The 19,844-nt window shown below is 40.0% G+C and overlaps 2 protein-coding genes across 6 annotated transcripts in view; one reads left to right on the top strand and one right to left on the bottom strand.

Annotated features, from left to right (window-relative positions):
* Ndufaf2 (NADH:ubiquinone oxidoreductase complex assembly factor 2) overlaps positions 1-5,004 on the bottom strand; it is a 107,797-nt gene extending 102,793 nt beyond the window's left edge. Inside the window, exon 1 of the mRNA XM_027401512.2 lies at positions 4,821-5,004. Coding sequence (XP_027257313.1) covers positions 4,821-4,947 — 127 coding nt within the window. The 5' untranslated portion in view covers positions 4,948-5,004. The remainder of the gene's footprint in view (positions 1-4,820) is intronic.
* Positions 5,005-5,116: 112 nt separating this feature from the next.
* Positions 5,117-19,844, top strand: part of Ercc8 (ERCC excision repair 8, CSA ubiquitin ligase complex subunit) — a 36,914-nt gene continuing 22,186 nt past the window's right edge. For 2 of the 5 annotated variants that reach the window (XM_027401505.1, XM_027401507.1), the window contains exons 1-4: positions 5,117-5,248; positions 9,245-9,340; positions 14,942-15,043; positions 19,259-19,382. In XM_027401505.1, the coding sequence (XP_027257306.1) occupies positions 5,172-5,248; positions 9,245-9,340; positions 14,942-15,043; positions 19,259-19,382 (399 nt within the window). In that variant the 5' untranslated portion in view covers positions 5,117-5,171. Of the gene's footprint in view, positions 5,249-9,244; positions 9,341-12,289; positions 12,557-14,941; positions 15,044-18,940; positions 19,162-19,258; positions 19,383-19,844 lie in introns of those variants that run through there. The other 3 variants (XM_035440558.1, XM_035440559.1, XM_027401508.1) reach the window with 3 other exon arrangements.

Genomic DNA, 19,844 nt, shown 5'->3' on the forward strand with positions numbered 1-19,844 from the left:
AAGTGGGAGGGAAAAAATGGGAAACACACCAGTGCAGGACACAGGCAGTGAGCGGCACAGATTGTAGGAGAAGAGAGAGACTTATTAGTAGCTTCCAGTCAGCTTTTCAGTAAGCCTAAAACAAATCTAAAAATACAGACCTGGGCTAGTTAGGTGGTTCCACAAGCAAATTTGCTTGTTCCGAGCCTGAAGACCTGAGTTTGAAACCCAAAACCCAGAATTGAGGGTGAGAACTGACTATCGAAAGCGGTCTTCTGACATCCGCAGTGCACCGTGGCACGGGCATATCTCACCATACACAAAATAAATAACAAGTAAATATTAATGTTAAAAGTCAATCAATATATTTCAACTCATAACAATTTCAAGATCCACTCACTAAAAGAACCTTTGAGCTAACAGAGAACAGCCAGAAACTATTAAGCTTACAAAGGGAATTTTTTTGGCAGGGGAGGGGGAGTGGGGATTTTGAGACTGGGTTTCTCTGTGGCTTTGGAGGCTGTCCTGGAACTAGTTCTTGTAGACCAGGCTGGTCCTGAACTCACAGAAATCCGCCTGTCTCTACCTCCCAAGTGCTGGGATTAAAGGAAAACGAATATAGAGAGTACATTAACCAGTTTATTACTGGGCTGGAGAGATGAGAGACAGAGACAGAGACAGAGAGAGAGAGACAGAGAGAGACACAGAGAGAGACACAGAAAGACACACACACACAGAGAGAGAGAGAGAGAGAGAGAGAGAGAAAGAAAGAGAGAGAGAGAGAGAGAGAGAGAGAGAGAGAGAGAGAGAGAGAGAGGAAGTTAGAGACAGAGAGTGAGAGAGCAAAGAGAGAGAGGAAGGCAAGAGAGACAATAAGAGAAGAGAATTAATGGTCGACCACCGGAAACAGAGAGCGTGAAGGGGTGAGCCTGGTAACATAACCAGGCAACACATGGCCTAGGTATCTGCCTGAACCTTTCAGCCACCATCTAGCTACAAAGGGTATATTTAAAGATGAGTTAGGGTTACCATGGTTCCGTGGACAAAGTGTTTGTTGTACAAGTGTGAGGATCTGAGTTTAAATACCCAGCACCTGTGTAAAAAGCCAGTTCTGTAGCATGATGCTGAAATCCTAGTGCTGAGGAGGAGGAGAATGGAAGATCCCTAGGGCATACTAGCCAGCCAATACAGCTCAATCAGTGAGCTCTGGGTTCAAGAGACCCTGCCTCAACAAACAAGACTGACAGTGATTTAAAAACACTGACATTGATCTCTGGCTTCCATATACAGATACATGTACACAGGAACATGCACACACACACAAATAACTAGAGGTAAATAAAAATCCCAGCACTGGAAAAGCAAAGGCAGGTGGATCTCTCTGAGTTCGTGGCCAGGCTGGTTTGCACAATTGAGTTATAGGTCAGTCAGAACTGCATAGGGAGGTTGTATCAAAGAAGAAAACAAAAACAACAAAAAAGTGTCCTTCATAATATCAAACACAATAAACTTCTAAACAAATAAAACACTATGCTGTAAACTACAAGTGATAAAAGAAAAAGAACCAAGTAAAAGGAATCCAAATTTAACTCAGATTGTGACATTAAGCCTCACCCCATTAAGGAGACATTATCTAATTTATTTCCCCTGAGTTCCAAAAATGTCTTGTGATGCCAGGTAAGTATTCTTTATTTACATATTACAGAACAAGTTGGAGTTACTGAGTTTATATGGAAATTAAGTGATAAAAAATGCTAAATATCAGCCATACCTCTGGAGAAATGGACACTAACATTTATGCAAAACCCATATGTGAATGTTTATAATTCCATCCATAAGCACCAAAAGCTAGAAGTAGCTCAAATAGCCTTCAATGGGAAAGTGTACAAACCACAGTATATCCTTGGCATGGAGTACTAGTCAGCAATTATTAAAAAAAAGAGAAAAAAGTCAGGTGGTGGTGGCGCACACCTTTAATCCCAGCACTCAGGAGGCAGAGGCAGAGGCAGGCAGATCGAAGCCAGCCTGGTCTACAAGAGCTATTTCCATGACAGGATCCACAGCTACACAGAGAACCCTGTCTTGAAAAAGCAAAACCAAAACAAAACCAAAAAACCAACAAAACCCTCTACTATGTACAATGAGTCTCACAAGAGTTAATATGAAGAATAGAAGGTGCCATTTTCAAAAAGTTATATATGTTATGTCTCTCTCTGTATAATATTCTCAAAGACAAAAGGATAATTGACATACTAGTCAGTTACCAAGGTTACAAACTGAAAGGATACCTGCTAAAGGTTAGAATGTGGAAGATACTGAAGGTAGTAACCTGTTCCATATCCTGATTGTGAGGAGGTTAGATGAATCTCTAAGATATCAAAATGTGAAATGTGCACCAATTTATAGCATTTGGATTTGAAAAGTTGTGCTGTGTGAGTGCTGTGTGCATTACATGTACCTTAGTGTGCCAGTATACATGCCTGTGCACACACAAGTGAAAGTCAAAGCTATTTTCCTTATACTCTCCACCTTATTACCTTGAGACACCATCTCTGAGTTGGAAACTTGCCTACTGGCTAGGCTGCCTGACCATCCATCATCCATCCCTCAGAGCTGCCTGTCTGCTCCTGAAATGCTGGGGTTGACAGGTATACACTACCATGCCTGGCTCACATACAGTCATGCCTGGTTTATATACAGTCACGCCTAGCTTTTTATGTAGGTGCTGGGGATTCAAACTCAGACCCTCATGTTTGCTGAACAAATGTTGTAAAACAGTAAACCATTTCCTTAGTCCTTGAAAACAAAAAGTCAAAACAATGTATTAGCAGTAAAATGAGCATTAAAGGAAATACTGAGCTATGATTAAAATGAAGAAACAACTGAACTCTCCAGCATTACTGGTGGGGATATACAATGATATCATTACTTTTTATTTGCTTGTTTTTGTTTTTCCAGAGAGGGTTTCTGTGTATCCCTGGCTGTTCTGGAACTCACTCTGTAGACCACGAGGGCCTCGAACCCTGCCGCCAGAGTGCTGGGATTAAAGGTGTGTGCCACCCGGGTCACTTGGTTTCTTATAAAGTGAAACATACATCTACTGGTCCTATCATTCTCCTTGTAGACCTTTTAAAAAGACAACTGAAAGCATTATATCTATACAGAGCCTTATCTACATGGATGTTAATAATTAATTTGTGACAACCTTGAACTGGGAATAATCCAATGATGTGTGAACAGGTGAATGCATAAACAAACTACATCATATTCCACACATTCGAACATTAGCATAGGGTTAAAATTTTGGTACACAGGAGGGTGAATTTACAAATAATTATCCTAACTGAAGAACCCAGAATTAAATAATATTAAGAGTTGCTATATGTTTTCACTTATAAACATGTAGAAAACGCAGAACAAGATGGGCATTGGTGGCGAAGGCCTTTAATCCCTTTAATCCCAGGCAGAGACAGGCAGATCTCTGTGAGTTCGAGGACAGCCCAGTCTACAGAGTGAGTTCCAGGACAGCCTCTAAAACAATACACAGAAACCCTGTCTTGAAAAACCAAAAAAAAAAAAAAAAAAAAAAAAAAAAAAAAAAAAAAAAAAAAAAAAAAAAGAAAAGAAAAAAAAGGAAATGCAGAACAGTCAATCCATCATGACAGAAATAAAATCAGCGGTTGTCTGGCTGATTTGCAGAGGCAGCATATTTAATTGCTCAATGGGGAAAAAAAAAAGACCAAGGTAGTATACAGAAAAGGGCTAGGTAGGATCTGGAGAGATGGCTCAGAGGTTAAGAGTAATTGCTCCTCTTACAAGACCCAGGTTCAAATCCCATCTCTCATATGGTGGCTAAACAACCATCATTAACTCTTTCCAGAAAACGTCCTCTTCTAACCTCTATGGCATGTAGAGTGCATACATAAATGAAGGCAGCATGCATAAAATTAAAAAAAATAAGAAGCTAAGGAAAACAATTTTATATAAACATTTAACAAAATTAGTAGGTGTGAGAAATGAATGAAACACGGTGTTGAATGGGTCTTCAAGTGTCCCAGCAATGACACTATTACTGTCTCTTTCATGTAAGACCACTGAGACAAGGTGACAATAAATGACTTGTCCCTCAGCTACCTCAGTCAGAGCTGTGGTTCTAGCCCAACTCCTTTCTTCTTCCAAACATCTGAGACTCTATACTGGAGCAATAGAGAAAATTAGAAGACATTGTGAAAGCCGCTATGTAACATGCTGTCAAAAAACAAAAGCAAACAAAAAAATGGAACAATTCTTTTTTGCTTGTTTTGTTTTTCGAGACAGGATTTCTTGAACTCACTTTGTACACCAGGCTGGCCTCGAACTTAGGGATATGCCTGTCACACCCTCAGGAGTGCCAAGATTAAAGGCGTGCGACCACTGCCGGCTAAAACAGAGCACTGTTAACTCCCTAAACAACACGCTCCACTTCTTGAAAACATCTTTAGAGATACGATTCTGAGATCAACCTGCACAGGGTTTGGGGGCTCAGACTCCTTAGAAAGGAAACGGGAACTGCTAATTAGAAAAGATCGGTGTGTCTGGATCCTTGGCCCTTGCAAGGATGGCGACAATAAGGGCGAGTGCCCCAGCCACAGCACCACTGGAAAAGGTAAACTCTGATGACAGCCGAGCACTGATCACGCTGACGCAAAGCTTTTCCCAAAGCTCCCCAAACAACTCTGGCAGATCTTGGAGGACTCGGTCCAGGCAACTACCAAGCCCTGGGAACGTAGGACACCCCAGGCTCGGCCCCAGAGCCACCCGCCCGGGACGCGCAGTGACCCGCAGCCGCTCGTCGCTCTCACCTCTCCAGTTCTTGTACTTGGGGATGTAGTAGTATTTATTCCCCAGATGGTCCGTGCCCACGTGCTCCCTCACCTCCTTCGACAGAACGCTCCACACGGAGCGCAGCACACTCCACCACCAGCCCATGCCGTGGCGCAGCTCAAGGTCTCTAGACTGGCGCCGGCCGGGAGGCCCCGCCCACACGAGGGCCCGCCCACCGCGCAGGCTCGCGTTCTCGCACCTCCCAGTAACGCCGCTCTCCGTTGGTCACGTCATATCACGGATTGGCCAATGAAAGACTCTGTTGTTACAGCCCGGTCCAAGTTGTGTCATGGCGGCACCCAGGCCTCCAGCTGGTGTGTGGGACCGAGATGTTGAGTTTTTTGTCCGCTCGACAATCGGGTTTGGAAGACCCTCTTCGCTTGCGGAGAGCGCAGTCCACACGGAGGTAAGGCTCGCCTTGTCTTTCCCCGTAACGTGCCAAGTGAGACTCTGGTGCTGGGAGTCCGGGTGACTGGACCATTGGTCGAAGATGAAGTCGGCAGGTGACAGGAAGACACGCGAGTGCGCGTAGAGCAAAATATGAAGGTTAAACCCAGACCACGGTTATTGTAGCTTGCGGTCTGCTTGAAGAATGAAGTTGAAAGTAGAAGTGAGTCGAGTTAGGTAACTGTCGCTCCAAGAGCGAATGGGCATTCAGGGAGTGAGGTTGTCTTCATTTTTACGTTTTGGTGTTCTATAGTTAGAATAATACGTTCCAAAAATTACATAAATTTTTTTTTGTTTTGGTTTGGTTTTTCGAGACAGGGTTACTATGTAGCTTGGAGGCTGTCCTGGAACTCGCTCTGTAGAATAGCTGGCCTCGAACTCAGAGATCCTGCCTCTGCCTCCGGAGTGCTGGGATTAACTAAATGAGTTAACATTCAACCATTTTTTAGAACCACATTTTGATTAGTTCTAAACATGATCAGGGTTGTTTGTGTCAGCTGCTGATCAATTCGTGCAGAAATGATTAAGTTTTTTTAAGGCACTTCTGCATTCTTGGAGACATACACAGAAGTTTTTCACTCCGGGACAGCAAGAATGAATGAATGAATGAATGAATGTATGTATGTATGTATGTATGTATGTATGTATCCATCTTTCTGGTAATGTGACTGGTTCTCCAAGTAGTTCTGAGTTTCTTCCTTATGTTCAGCAAAGGTAACACTGGGAAATGAATGAACTGCTTGCTTCACTTTTAATTTCATCTAAAAACTTTTAAAAAGCAACATTGCTCTTTTTATCCTTGTAGTTAATGGTTAATCTTATAATAATTTAAGTAAGTAAGCCACAGAGGATCTGAAAAATTGGGATTTTAAGTCTAGATTTCCAAATGTCCTTGGTCCAAGGAAGCCCAAAGGTCTTTGTCAACATTCTATGACCCAAATTTTTGTTTCACTAGAAAAAATAAGAGTTCAAAACAAATAAGAGGTTCCCCCAGATTAGTCTGCCTATAAATGGATTTCATTTCTCTGTGAAGTGTTATTCTCAAAGCATAATAAAAGCTGAAAACTTTTATTTCAGTGGCCCCAAACACTTTTCCCCACCAGTTGTCTTCTGTGCTTATAATAAAATGGTAGTGGCTATGCTGGGATTGAGACCACCGATGTGGCACAAGCCTTTACTGCTTTATGTTCAACCCTGGAGGAGCCAAGTCTTAGACTGTGGGCCAGTAACAGAAAGGTCCCTAAGCAGGGGAAGACAGTTCAAGGCCTTCTAAAGTATCACTGGACACTGAGAAGTGGTTCTGGGCAGATGTCCTACCTTGTGCACATAGTCCTTGTAGATGATGGTCTGAGTTGACAGCAACCATGTTAGCATTTGTAGCCATCCGGGAAGTTATGCGTCCTGGCGGTAAACTCATTGAGAAAATGGATTTGGATCAATTGGAACTGAATCCCAATTCAGCTTCAGTTTAGAAAGTTGACTGAACTGGGCATAGTGACTCACACCTTTAATTCAGGAGGCAGAAGAGGTGGATCTCTGTCTGAGGCCAGCCTGATCTACATAGAGTTCCAGGCCAGCCAGCATTACATAGTGAGACCCTGTTTAAACATGAAATCCAACAGAACAGCAACAAAGAAAGGCATACTCAGGTCAATGAAGGAGGTTCTGTGCCTCTCCCAATCAGATTTGTTCAGAGACTCACCCACCTGCCCACCCACTGTGTGCAGCACGTGCTGCAAGCAACCAAATCCTCATAATACTCCACCTCTTCCAGCAGAGGAAGAGCTTTGCTAAGTAGCAGCAGCACACAAGCCTGGCCCACCCCATCCTGGATTGCCTGTGGAAGGGATGGAGAAGATAAATGCACAACTGAATCTTGGAGTTCATACCTTATGGGAACATTTCATTGAAGTGTGCGAGTAAGACTGTTACCATTCTGCTATCAAGGGGCATGGCCTGTCTGGTGGTGGTTGGCACAATGGCAGTCCCCTTCTGTTGTGAGTTTGATATATAGGCCTCCGGGTGCCCACAATTACTGGGAGCCATGTTTGACAGATTGGGTGCTATTTTCTGTGGGCCTTTGCTGTGCATCAATATTGCCTGAGACAAGCCCTCAGCATCACCTTGACCAAGCATCACCCAGAGAGTGATGATCAACTAGGTCTGAGGAGGACACTACCCTGAGCTTGCCCCGAGACCCAGCCCTCAAACCCTACCTACCTGCCTCTCCTGCTGCTGCACTTTCATTGAGGAAGGCTTTAGAGGGACCAGGGACTGAGTCCTACTAACACTGTGGCACTAATAGATTAGCCTGCCCAGGCCCAAAAAACACTGATTCTAATGGGGCCTTCCTAGCTGTCACTCCTGTGGCGCCCCCCCCCCCAGATGTTCAGCCAAGCATGTTTTCTTCTCTCCATGGAGTTTACTACACCAACCTAATGGGTCATTGCTCCACACACACTGGCCCCCAGAGGTTGGATGACTCTCTAGGGGTTAGTAGATACCTGAAAGTATCTCCACAGTGACTCACTGGGAGCTCAGGATGACAAGAAACAGCTCTTATACCAGCCTTTGCTTTCTGCCTAGGACTGGGTCAATAACTTGCCTGGTATGGCTTCTTTTGCAGGATGGACCTGACTTCTCCCCAGTAATATGTTCCAACCCCTCTGCAGTAATGCCCTTCTCTTGCTGCTCAGGCCACATGAGCTGCATCGAGGTGCTCTCCTACCACATGACATATATGCTAACATAACATACTCATTCATATAAAATAAAATAAATCTAAAAATATTTAGAAGAAAAATAATGAGCCTACTAATTGTTCCACAGCCTTTTGGTTCCCCTTTACTGTTTTCATTTGGTGTATCTGAACATAATTCAGCACTCCCTTTTAAAAAATCTGCCATTATTTTGACACTTTATGTATTACATATATAGAGAATGGAGATATCTGTATAATTTCCTCATTATTTCAGTTTGGCTCCTCTTGATTGTCCTTTCCCATGGAAGTTGTAATTCCCATGATTCTTCATATGCAGAATAAATAATTTTGAATTGCTTCCTAAATATTTTGATCAATTACTGGGCTCATGGTCCTTCTTTATGAGGAATGTTGATATTTTTGTTTCAGTAGTAACCTGTCAGATTAGATATGGGCTGTGGTTCCTACCTCTCTCTGTAAGCTATGGTTTCAAAACCTTTTAGGTCTTCCCAGGCGCGTGCATCACTGGTCAGGCAGTGACCTAAGTGGCACTTGGTTGAATCTTGAAAAGTCTTTTGCCGGGTATTCAGGATTGGATCCATGCATGCTCCACTCTAGGATGAGCCCTGGAGTTTGTAAACTGTTTTGGGGGTGTCCTTCTTGATCTCCATCTTTGCTATGATTGCCCAATTTTCTGGAGCTCCCATCTTGGTTCTTCAGCCAGCAAATTTGACCTCTGGTTACTGTCATAGCACACATTTCATGTTTGGACCCAAGGCAGAGTTCAGAAGAATAAAGACAGATTAAAGAAGATAATCAAGGCACTAGTGAGACAAAGAAAAGAATACATTTCCTTTAAACTGATGCATTTTAGTTTGCTTTTCTACAGTCTTAGAGAAACGAGAATCTTTTCAATTGTGCAATTCAAAAGTTTATCCACTGGGTGTCCTCAGTCAAATTTATCAGAATTTAACTTTCCTTGAAAGTTTATCCATAGATACTTTTTTAAGGACTTTAACTCATTAAATGAAATTTAAAGTAATGTTTCAGCAAAATATTTGCATGTAATGGTTTGCATGTGATATTTGTATGGTAACTTGTTTTAGAGGCTTACAATTTACAAATCTGAACACCTTTAAATATGGTAAGAAGACTTGCAATATTTGTGGTACTCTATGTAATCTTAGGGAAATAAGGAATTTGCTTATGTTAAAGTTTTCTTATTGTTAAGTTTTCTCTTTTTAATTTTTGAAGGGTCCTGGCACTGGAGTTAAACAAAGACAGAGATGTTGAAAGAATCCATGGCAGTGGAGTTAACACTCTTGACATTGAGCCTGTTGAAGGAAGATAGTAAGTTGTATCTTCACTTTTCATCTAAATGAGATGCAGTAAAATCTTATGTTTAAAAAATTTGTAAATTGTAGCATTTGTTAAACTGGCATTTATTTACTTGAAATAAGAACGAAAAATCAAATATGCAAAATGTTGCTAGATTGATCAATACTCCAAACTACTGTACATAAATATATTCATGTTAAATCAATAAACCAGGGATTTATGTTGATACAGGAAGCTTCTAAGTGCTGGGATGTGTCTTAGGAGCTCTTTTAAATATAGTTGTTATTTTCAGGAAGTTTAATGGAAACTAAAATACTAAAAGCAGAAATGTGTTTGGCAAATTAAGTTTGAAGCAACAATTTTACTGAGTTTCTTCCTTACCAGCTCTGTGACCTTGTGCAATTTACCTAACCTTTCAAATTTTAGTTGCCATAGCTATTCAATGGGAATGGTTGTGCTAAGCTTCTTTGTCATAAGAATTTGAGAAAATCTGTATTGAAAGCAACTTCACATACGTGTTTAATTGTTTCAGCTCTGCCCACACTGTAGCTGAACATGTTGCCCTAGTTGCAACTTACTGTCACACCACACTACTCATGTGGGAAGGTTTGGGGGAGGGTGCAGCTCTTGCAGAATGTATGCACAAGGATCTGGGTTCAGTACAGAGCAGAAGGGGAAAGGAAAAAGGGGTAAAGAAGATGGGCTCAGACCCCCTTAATTGAGCTGAGGCTGTAGTTCAGTAAGATGTATGTACATATTACTTAGTATGTACAAGGTTCTGAACGCAAGCCCTGGCACTACAAGGAAATAAAACAAATCCATCTTTATGTGGTCTATAATTAGACATGTGTTTCAAAAAACCTAAGGAAACTAGTTTCTTGTGCTGTAATCTATTCAGCAGTCACACTTTTGTTCCATAGTAAAGTGTTGTCATTCACTTTAACATAAGCCAGGATAGGTTTGGCAGACTTCCACTTTCTACTCTCATCTTTGCCATAAGAACAGTGTGAAAGAAATATATGGTGACCACCCTGGCTAACGCCTTTAATCCCAGCACTCGGGAGGCAGAGGCAGGTGGATCTCTGTGAGTTTGAGTCTAGCCTGGTCTACAGAGGGAGTTCCAGGACAGCCTCCAAAACAATACAGAGAAACCCTGTCTCAAAAAAACAAACAAAGAAAAAAAAAAAAACAAAAACAAATGTGTGGTGAACAGAGTTCTCCATTTAGCACATGGTTAAATTTAAAAGAGTGCACAATAATTATTTTCTTTTCCCTAGATTTTCAAGGCAAAACATAATGTTTCCTGTTCAAGGACAGTTGTGGGACACTCATTTATAAAGTAGATGCAGATCCAAGGAACAAAGGACAGCTAATTTCTTTTGGTCATTGGTGCCAGTGGGGAAAAATACAGTAGCATCCCAGGCAACTGTCTGACATAGTGATTATAAAATCTATGAGGTACAACAGCAGAGTCAGTCCGAACTGGTGGATTACAGTGTACGTACGTACGTACGTACGTATGTATGTATGTATATATGTATGTATGAAATATGTTTGAGGAATAGAGGCTGAAAAGTGTTTTCATGGAGCATCTAAAGTCCAAGCTATTCAGCACTCTAGTTTGTCCTTTAATACCTGTTAAAAGCTCCAACTGTTTATTTCTTCCTTTGCTAAGACATAATATGTTTAATCCCATTGAGTAGCAAGAAGAAATAAAATAAAGTATATGTCAATTTGAAAACTGTTTTCTTCTCCTTAAGCAAATTCAGTATATGTATAAGTTGTTCAAAATTATATTAATATGTATCATCCACTATGAACACAGTAGCAAAAGCACTAAAAACCCCAGTCAAAACCAGAATGCACAGATCTGGTAGACCAGAGTGCAGTTCCGTGATTAGATGTTATTTTAAGAAGACTATCCATAGACTGCATTTTTAACAGGTTCAACCAGAGAGAATAATTTGCATATATAGATCTTATAAAATCCTTTAATCTACTCATCTTTTGTAAGTTTCCTTTCCTCTTTGATATGGTCATGATAAGCAGAAAGCTAACCTCCAAATTAAATAACATTAGTGTCAGATGTCAAATAGACATTAACAGTCATTTAATTTTTCATGTAATTAATAATTAATTAATAATTATAATTAAATAATAATTAATTAATAATTAATAAATAAATTAATAATGATTAAGTTTTTCATGTAATGAATAAACTCAAAGGAAAACTTTTGAGAATTATTTTAATAAAAATATTTCACATTATTGTAAATACCAATTAAATTCAATTTTAGAAAACAACTCTAGAAATAATCATTTGTTTTACAATGATATGCATTTACAGTACCTGGTAAAGAAACAAAAACATGGTGGGTCTGTTATGCTAAATCTTTCCGCCAAAAGCCGCCTCAGCCCCACTGCCACGTGTGAGCTTTATGCCAGCTGTCCACCCAAGTTAGGCCCAAATGAATACACAGAAACTTGTATTAGATTCAAAGCTGCTTGGCCAATGACTAGGACTTCTCATCTACTAGCTCAGTCTTAATTGTCATAAATCTATATATGTTATAAGACTTATCTTATCAGACGCCTTATTGGCGGCCCTCCTTGCCGGTGGCTCACATCCTGCCACTGGAAGAAGCGAACGGATAAAAGAGGGACCCTTCCTGTTTCTCCTTCGCTTAAATATGAGTCTCCTTGCTATGTCATTTCCTGTCTGGATCATCACTTCTCTACTACATTTCCCAGAATCCTCTTTGACTCCTAGTCCTGCCTAACTTGCTGTTTCATTGGCCAAACAGTATTTCATTTAACAGTCAATAAGATAAACATACACAGTACATTCCCCATCATGGGTCTGAGGATGTAGTTCAGTTGGTACAGTGCATGCCTAGCATGCACATAGTCCTGGGTTTGGTGACATAGTGCTGGTATGGTGACAAACACCTGTAATTTCAGCTCTCAGGAGATGAAGGCAAGACAATCAAAGCTTCCAGGTCACCAGATCATGACACATCCACACAAATGGCTAACTGTGAGTCAAGTGGAAACAAACCCTGTTAATTCCAAGATCTGTGTGCTGTCAGCATAAAGGGAGCTATCAGAAAATGATGGGATGTCTGATCTAGCTGATAACCCCAAAATACCAGTGGGGTATCTGAAAGCTTGGCAGCCTGGTCTGATTACAGCAGTGACTCCAGAGTGCATGGTATACTCCAGTTACAGGTGAGTTGAAGGCCCCCCTGAGACTGGAAGGAGCTCATTGTGGCCCCTATAATCACTCCTAGGAGCTAATAGGTCAAAGCTTCCTGTCCTGCCCTACACTGAAGAATAGAATCCAGCTTGAGCAGTGTGGCACAGTAGACACAAGGACAGCCCAGATAAATGTTTAGGACATGAACAGAACCAGGAAATCTCTAGTTTAAAACTTTTATGTTTTTAAGTGTCTTCCAAAAGAAAAGAAAACATATTTTAGGAGGAGGATCCTAAATTTTACAATCTAAATTCTAAATTCTAGCTCCATTCTAAAAGATTAGGGAAATTATACAAAAATAAGATCTGAGATGTAAAAGCTAAGAGAATAAGGAGAATTGACTGCCACTACAGACAGTGATATCCTGCCAGACAGGTTATGCTATGAAATGTGAGAATGTTAATCTTTCAAAACTAAAAAAAGTCAGTTTGTTTATCGTGTGTGTGTGTGTGTGTGTGTGTGTGTGTGTGTGTGTGTGTGTGTGTGTGTGTTGGTGTGTGTGTGTGTGTGTGTGTGTGTGTGTGTGTGTGTGTGTGTGTGTATGTATACATGCTTGTGTGTGGCTCCTGGGGCGTCTGAATTTAGGTCATCATGTCTGTGTGGCAGACACTTTAGCCAACTGATCTATCTCTCTAGCCTAACTAAAACCAAAAATTTTAAAAGGTGGAATACATGAAAGAATAATGTAAATTCAAATTAGAAAAATCTCAGAAATGAGGTTATCAAACCCAATATTAGAAAGAAAAGAAAAATATTTCAGAATTGAAGCAAAGCATAAAGAACTAAAGCAAATCAATACAAGGTGTAGTTTCTTAGAAATAGAAGCCAAAAAAGCAGCAAGAACTTAAGATCAGAAAGAAAGGGAAGAAGAACTGGGCTGTAACTCAATGGTGGAGTACTTGACTTGTGTGTCTGTCTGTCTGTCTGTCTGTCTGTCTGTCTGTCTGTCTTTCTGTCTGTAGATTCAATCCCAGCACTAACCCCTCCAAAAAGAAAAAGAACAACAGAGTGAAGGTAGTCAGACAAACAGAATAAAGGCCAAGAGGACCCAGGTTGCATATGACAGGAATCATAGAGAAGACCAACCCAAGCAAGCAGAATAAATATGAAAATATAATAAATTAAAACTTTTTACTTGGAGTAAAATCTACAACTAGAGCCAGGTGTGGTCTCACATGCCTTTAGTCCCAGCACTTGGGAGGCAGAGGCAGGTAGATCTCTGTGAGTTTCAAGCCACCCTGGTCTACAGAGCAAGTTCTAGCACAGCCAGGACTATATAGAAAAAACAAAAGAAAAGAAAGACTCCTCCCTCATTTCTCTCCCTTTTCCCTTCCCTTCCGTACCTTAGCAATATATTTCTTCCTCATTCACTAGACTAAGTATAAATTGTTACTTTCACACGCCTTGCTGTCTATTTTCTCTTCCGCCTTCAGTTTAAATACTAACTATATTACCAAGGATAATGTCTTTGAAGCCTCAAGCTAAAGTAAAAGGAACTTGTTGCCACAGTGGTCCCAATTACAATTTACAGTTTATGAGATAGGTACAAGATCTTTTCTGCTAGACTAACCTTCCAGGTGGTCAGGGAGCGTGATGTGCTTGTGTTATTCACAGTACATTAGCAGAGTGTCTTATGCATTGTAAGTACTTGGGACAAATGAATTGATTAAATAAATTTATAAAAGAAAGGAAGCCGGGCGTTGGTGGTGCACACCTTTAATCCCAGCACTCAGGAGGCAGAGGCTGACGGATCTCTGTGAGTTTGAGGCCAGCCTGGTCTACAAAGCTATACAGGGAAACCCTGTCTCAAAAAAATCCAAAAAGAAAAAAAGAAAAGAAAGGAAGGAAGGAAGGAAGGAAGGAAGGAAGGAAGGAAGGAAGGAAGGAAGGAAGGAAGCTCACATTTACTGTCACGTAGGCTTGTCATTTAGGTGAAAATGCCCCTTCCCCACTTCGATATTGCTATTCTTACAAATATTGAAAGGTTGAGTAGGTGATGTAACTTACCCAGGAACAGGCAACTACTGTCAGTAATAGGTTAATTCTGTTTTCATTTAGTACAGATTTAAGAAGACATGTAAAATGATACTGTAATATTTTACTTTCTTAAGTAAATATCTTTGTCATCTTATTTCTACCATCTTTTCTTTTTTGCAATCGTTGAGATCAAAGGTTGATTTTTTTCTCTACTTGGGCTCTTGTAAATATTAAAAAATTCCAGTTTATTGAAGTCTGTTAGAATGAACTTTGCTTATTATCTAAGACTTGAGGTATATATAGGTCAGTGTTTGCAGATATGAAATCACCATCAATAGGTGGACTTCTTACAGTGATTAATGTGACTTTTTTGTTGTCAGCATGTTATCGGGTGGTTCAGATGGTGTGATTGTACTCTATGACCTTGAGAACTCCAGCAGACAACCCTATTACACATGTAAAGCAGTGTGTTCCGTTGGCAGGTGTGTATCTGAAAGTATAACTCATGAATTTGTAAATAGTTCAATATTGTTTGCATCAAATGTAAAACATGAAAATAACAGCCATGTGCATGGTGGAAACACATTTTTCAATTGACAGTGATAGCCCTTGATGCTTTCTTGAAAACAATTAAAATTCAATAGATTCTTTTGTCATGTGATTTCCTCTACTTTTTGTATCAGCTTTCAAATGAAATTTTAAAAAGATTTTTGTGTCTTTTTTGTTCTGTACCTACAGAGCATACCTCAGTAGCTATTGTTTTTAATACCACTTAGTATAATAAGGTTCATTTATGAATCTTTCAGCTAATTATAAATGCAAACTAAGTTTTCAACTCATGTTAATGGGGAATACATTAAAAACAGGATGTAATAAATGTACAGTCAGTCCTCTTGACATATGTGCACACATGCGTGCACACACACACACAAACACACACATGCACCCCTCTTTCTTATCTGTTTACTCACTCAAAACTGCTCAACTTGAACCAGGCAGTGGTTATGCACACCTTTAATCCCAGCACTCAGGAGGCAGAGGCAGAGGCAGAGGCAGACAGATCTCTGAGTTCGTGTCCAGCCTGGTCTACAGAGCTAGTTCCAGGACAGCCAGGGCTGCACAGTGAAACCCTGTCTGGAAAAAAAAAAAAAAAAAAAAAAACCAAATCATGCTCAACTTAAAAATAAACCTGTTTGTCCTGAATTCCCTGGCTATTTGGTAGGGTTTTTTGTGCCGGTCATTTAAAGCTCTTTTGCCATCTCTCTTAAGTCAACTTTGCCTTAGAGACTAGCTGCCAAGGGGTACTCTCACAGGGAAAAGCTCAAAGAGCTCAGAAGTCACCCTGCTGTAGGTGTTCCCAAAGCATCGGGAACGCCCCTAGGTCAGAGTGTCACTAAGATTTATAATTGTATTTACAGTGCTGATTCATTTTTTGAATGGAATATTTGAAAATCTCTCTGAGACTCAGCTTGTTTTGTTTTGGAGGTAATTTTACTTGCTACATCATTATTACCTGGTTTCTGTGATAAATATTTTTAAAGCATATTGAAAGCTGTAAAAACTGCTGTGTAAATGGAAAGGAATACAGCTAAAGAAAAAGTTCAGGGTCAGCTAGGTGGCTCAGTGGGGAAAGGCACTTGTCACTACACCTTAGTGCTGTCCCTGACACCCACATAGTAGGAGTGAACTGGCAGTTGACTCCAGGTCCTTTTAACAAACAACCAGTAGTAGGTAAGTTGCTGCAGATGCTATGAACTCCCTAGCATGGGCTTTTGACCAAGTTTACAGTACCAACAGAAACTCCTTTCTGTGGAGCAGATCTCAAATCCAGTCTTGACATTGTTCACCAGCTTGCCTGGCAAGTTGGTATTGTACCATGCAGGGTCCATTTCTGGGTAGTACCACTGATGAGGCTTCTCTCCTAGTGACCTGCAAACTACCTCCCTGCACTGTGAAACCTAGCCAGCTGGGAGGAGGGTTGCAGGTCAGTTCCGGCTTGATTTCTCCATGTCGTACAATCAAGGTATAGTGTGTCTTCAGCAATAATGTCTTACCATCTAGTTAATGATAGACAACCAAGATTAATAACAATAGCCTAGAGCCTCCCTGAGTGGTAGCACAATATGAGCTCGGCTTTTTAAGATGCTTGAGCCATTTACATACTTTCCCTCAACCTTAATCAAAAGAAAAAAATAAATTCTAAAGTGCTGGCCTCAAATTCAGAGAACTGCTTCTGCCTCCTGAGTGCTGGAATTAAAGCCACACCTGGCTTTAAAGACTAAGGTTATCTGAGATTTAAATTTGACACATTAAGTTTATTAAATAGTGAAACAGATATTTTATGTATATAATATTACTCTGAAGAACTGTGATTTGGTGGGTTTTTTGATGTGTAATATAAATTTGTTTAGTGTGTCTTTATTATGACTCTTATTCCTTAATTCAAACTCTAAAAGTATGACTTTGCATTTCAAAATGGGTATTTTATAGTATCATTTAAAAAATAATTTCAGAAAATTATAGTATTGTTTTTTATTATAGTTATTTATTATAATATTGTGACTCAGACCACTTTATAAAATCATTGGTATACTTAATTTGTTTGTTCTTGAGCATTAAAAAGATTCTACTACCAAAATTCTTGCTAATGAGAATGACATCCTATGTAAGAGAATGATACATGTGTCCCTGTTTTAAGATTTAAATTTAAAATGTAAATGAGCTTTTGTTTGTATTTCTGCAGTAAGGACTGGTTTTATTTAAGACTCATCAGAAAGTCTGTATTGAAATCAAGGTTCTTAGAGCATATTAAGGTAATTCTGCTTATTTTAAGTAGAAACTCATTGGAATGGTGATTGTGTCTCCTGAAATTGTGGAGAAAATGAGAGACTCAGATTTACCAAATGAAAGAAAGGCTAAATCAGAGAACACACAAGGTCACACTACAGAAGTAATTCTTTTGAACTTTGGTCATGTGACCAATGTAGGCCACCTCTACAGCCCTGAATGCTGATTCTCCTCAGGATTCCATTCGGACCTGGAGATTCAGAGTTCCAAACAGATCAATAAAGCTCAGCACACAGCTTTAGTACCAAGGAAGAGGAAATGACAATGCCTAGAGTCCCTCGATTTCTATAGCAGAAAGTAGGTACTTGATCTCAACAAATCACATGTTCCTGTAACTCGGAGGAGTTTGAATCCTTAGAAGAAAAAAAAGGCACCTGAGTACTGCCATTTACATTTGGCTGTCCAACATCTGTATATGCCTCCTTTGTAGCCTTTAAAAACACAGTTCTGACATAACCTAATGATGTGTCTACAATATCAGAATTATGCAAACTGTGGGCTCAAGTATATAGTTAACCCATATAAAATGCTGGAGAAAGCAGGAAAGTTAGTTAATATACATACACATTTGCACATACACAAACATGGGTAGTCACTTCAGATTATATGTCTCAATGCCAGTGCAGGCCTTTAAGACCTTGCCTCTATTTGATGCTCAGGGCCCTTTGTCTAGTATTGAGACTTAGACCTTCACTCTTAGAAGTTGGAGCCCATAATGGTCCTGTTTGCACAGGGTTACATAATGTTCCTTAAACTTGTTTGTTTTATTATTGGATATTTCTCCCATGTACAAACATAGAAAGCAGTATTTACTCATCAGCCGACCTTCACAACTGTCAGTCTTAAGCACTTTGCTTCCTACCCACCACATACTCAGGACTTGGTTGGGGTGGGGGTGGTGGTGTTTGAGACAGGGTTTCTCTGTGTAGCCCTAGCTGTCTGGAACCAGGATCATTCTTAAGTAAATTCCAGATAACATTATTGCTTCCATAATTACTTGTTTGTGTCACTAAAATGAAGACTTTTTTTATAAATATAATCCTAGTACTACTATTTCACATCCTGATCTAGAAGACCTAATTCCAGGACAGGCTCCAAAGCTACACAGAGAAACCCTGTTCTCAGGAAAAACAACAATAACAACAACAAAAAGCCAAAGTACTATCTCACATATACATTAATCACTGGAATCAAACATCTAGTGTTCAGATTTCCTTCATTTTCTCAAAAGTGTCACAATTCCAGTTTGTAAAGTAAGATGGCATACATACTGTGTTGATGACTGGTCCAGAGAATACACTGTGTCTTTTAAGCAGGATAGCCCTTCACAAGATGATGTATGTATGTAATTGCATGATGGGTTACATGAAACTAACAGAACTCATTGACACCCACCAATTGCATTCTTTTGTCCCAGAGTAAGTTTCTTGGTAAACAGTATTGTGTGGATTCCCACATTGATGTGTGAAGCATCCCACAGTTCTAATAATGATAGTTGAGAAAAGAATAGCCAAAAGATGTATTTCTTCCAGTAAGGAAAATCACTGCCACCTGCAAGGTGAGAGGAGTCAGCTATAATTGATCAACAACCCATCTGCAACTGAATACAATACAGGAGTGAGTAATACATGATATCCCACATCATGAGCCTTAGAAGAAGGCAGACCTCCAACATCTCACTATGGGAACTTAATCTGGAGGTGCCTAGACATTCTCTCTCCCCTTCTGAACAGCTAGGACAGGGATGTGTGATGTAAGTGTAATGTGCCTATGCCTGCTACTTTTTCATAGTAATACATTTGAAACTCACCCAAGTGAGCAGTCTCTAAATTTCGATTGCTGTTTTGTAGAAGCCATCCAGATGTCCACAAATACAGCGTGGAGACTGTTCAGTGGTACCCTCATGACACAGGCATGTTCACATCCAGCTCATTCGATAAAACTCTGAAAGTGTGGGATACAAATACATTGCAGGTAAGTACATTACAACCTTTCCAAATTGCTATGTTGGATAATGGAAAATTGAACCCTCAACCATATTGTTGTAGTTTCTTGTTAAGATGTTCTTTGTGTCAAATATGAAAGTAGTACAGTTAAGGAAAACTAGGTGGTTGGACTTATATCCTGGTTAACTGACTTCTGATGGTTAACACTGTAATAGTGGGCAAATGCCAAAGCACCCTGCATCTCCATTCCCTCATCTGTAAATGAGAGCCACGATAGCACCTTCTAGAATGGTTTTGAGAGTTAAATGAGCCAACATACATAAAATACCTAGCACAACTCCTAACATACAATTAGCATTCAAAACCTTAGCAAATATCCTAATTATTTGAAAACTTCGAGCTAAGGAATTGAATTAGACTTTTCCTCTCTTGATCTAAAAACTTGGAGGAAAAGAAAGTTTTTATAATATAGCTTAGTAAAAATAGTAGA

The sequence above is a fragment of the Cricetulus griseus genome, chromosome 2 (genome assembly GCF_003668045.3).
Source record: "Cricetulus griseus strain 17A/GY chromosome 2, alternate assembly CriGri-PICRH-1.0, whole genome shotgun sequence".
Taxonomy (NCBI): domain Eukaryota; kingdom Metazoa; phylum Chordata; class Mammalia; order Rodentia; family Cricetidae; genus Cricetulus; species Cricetulus griseus.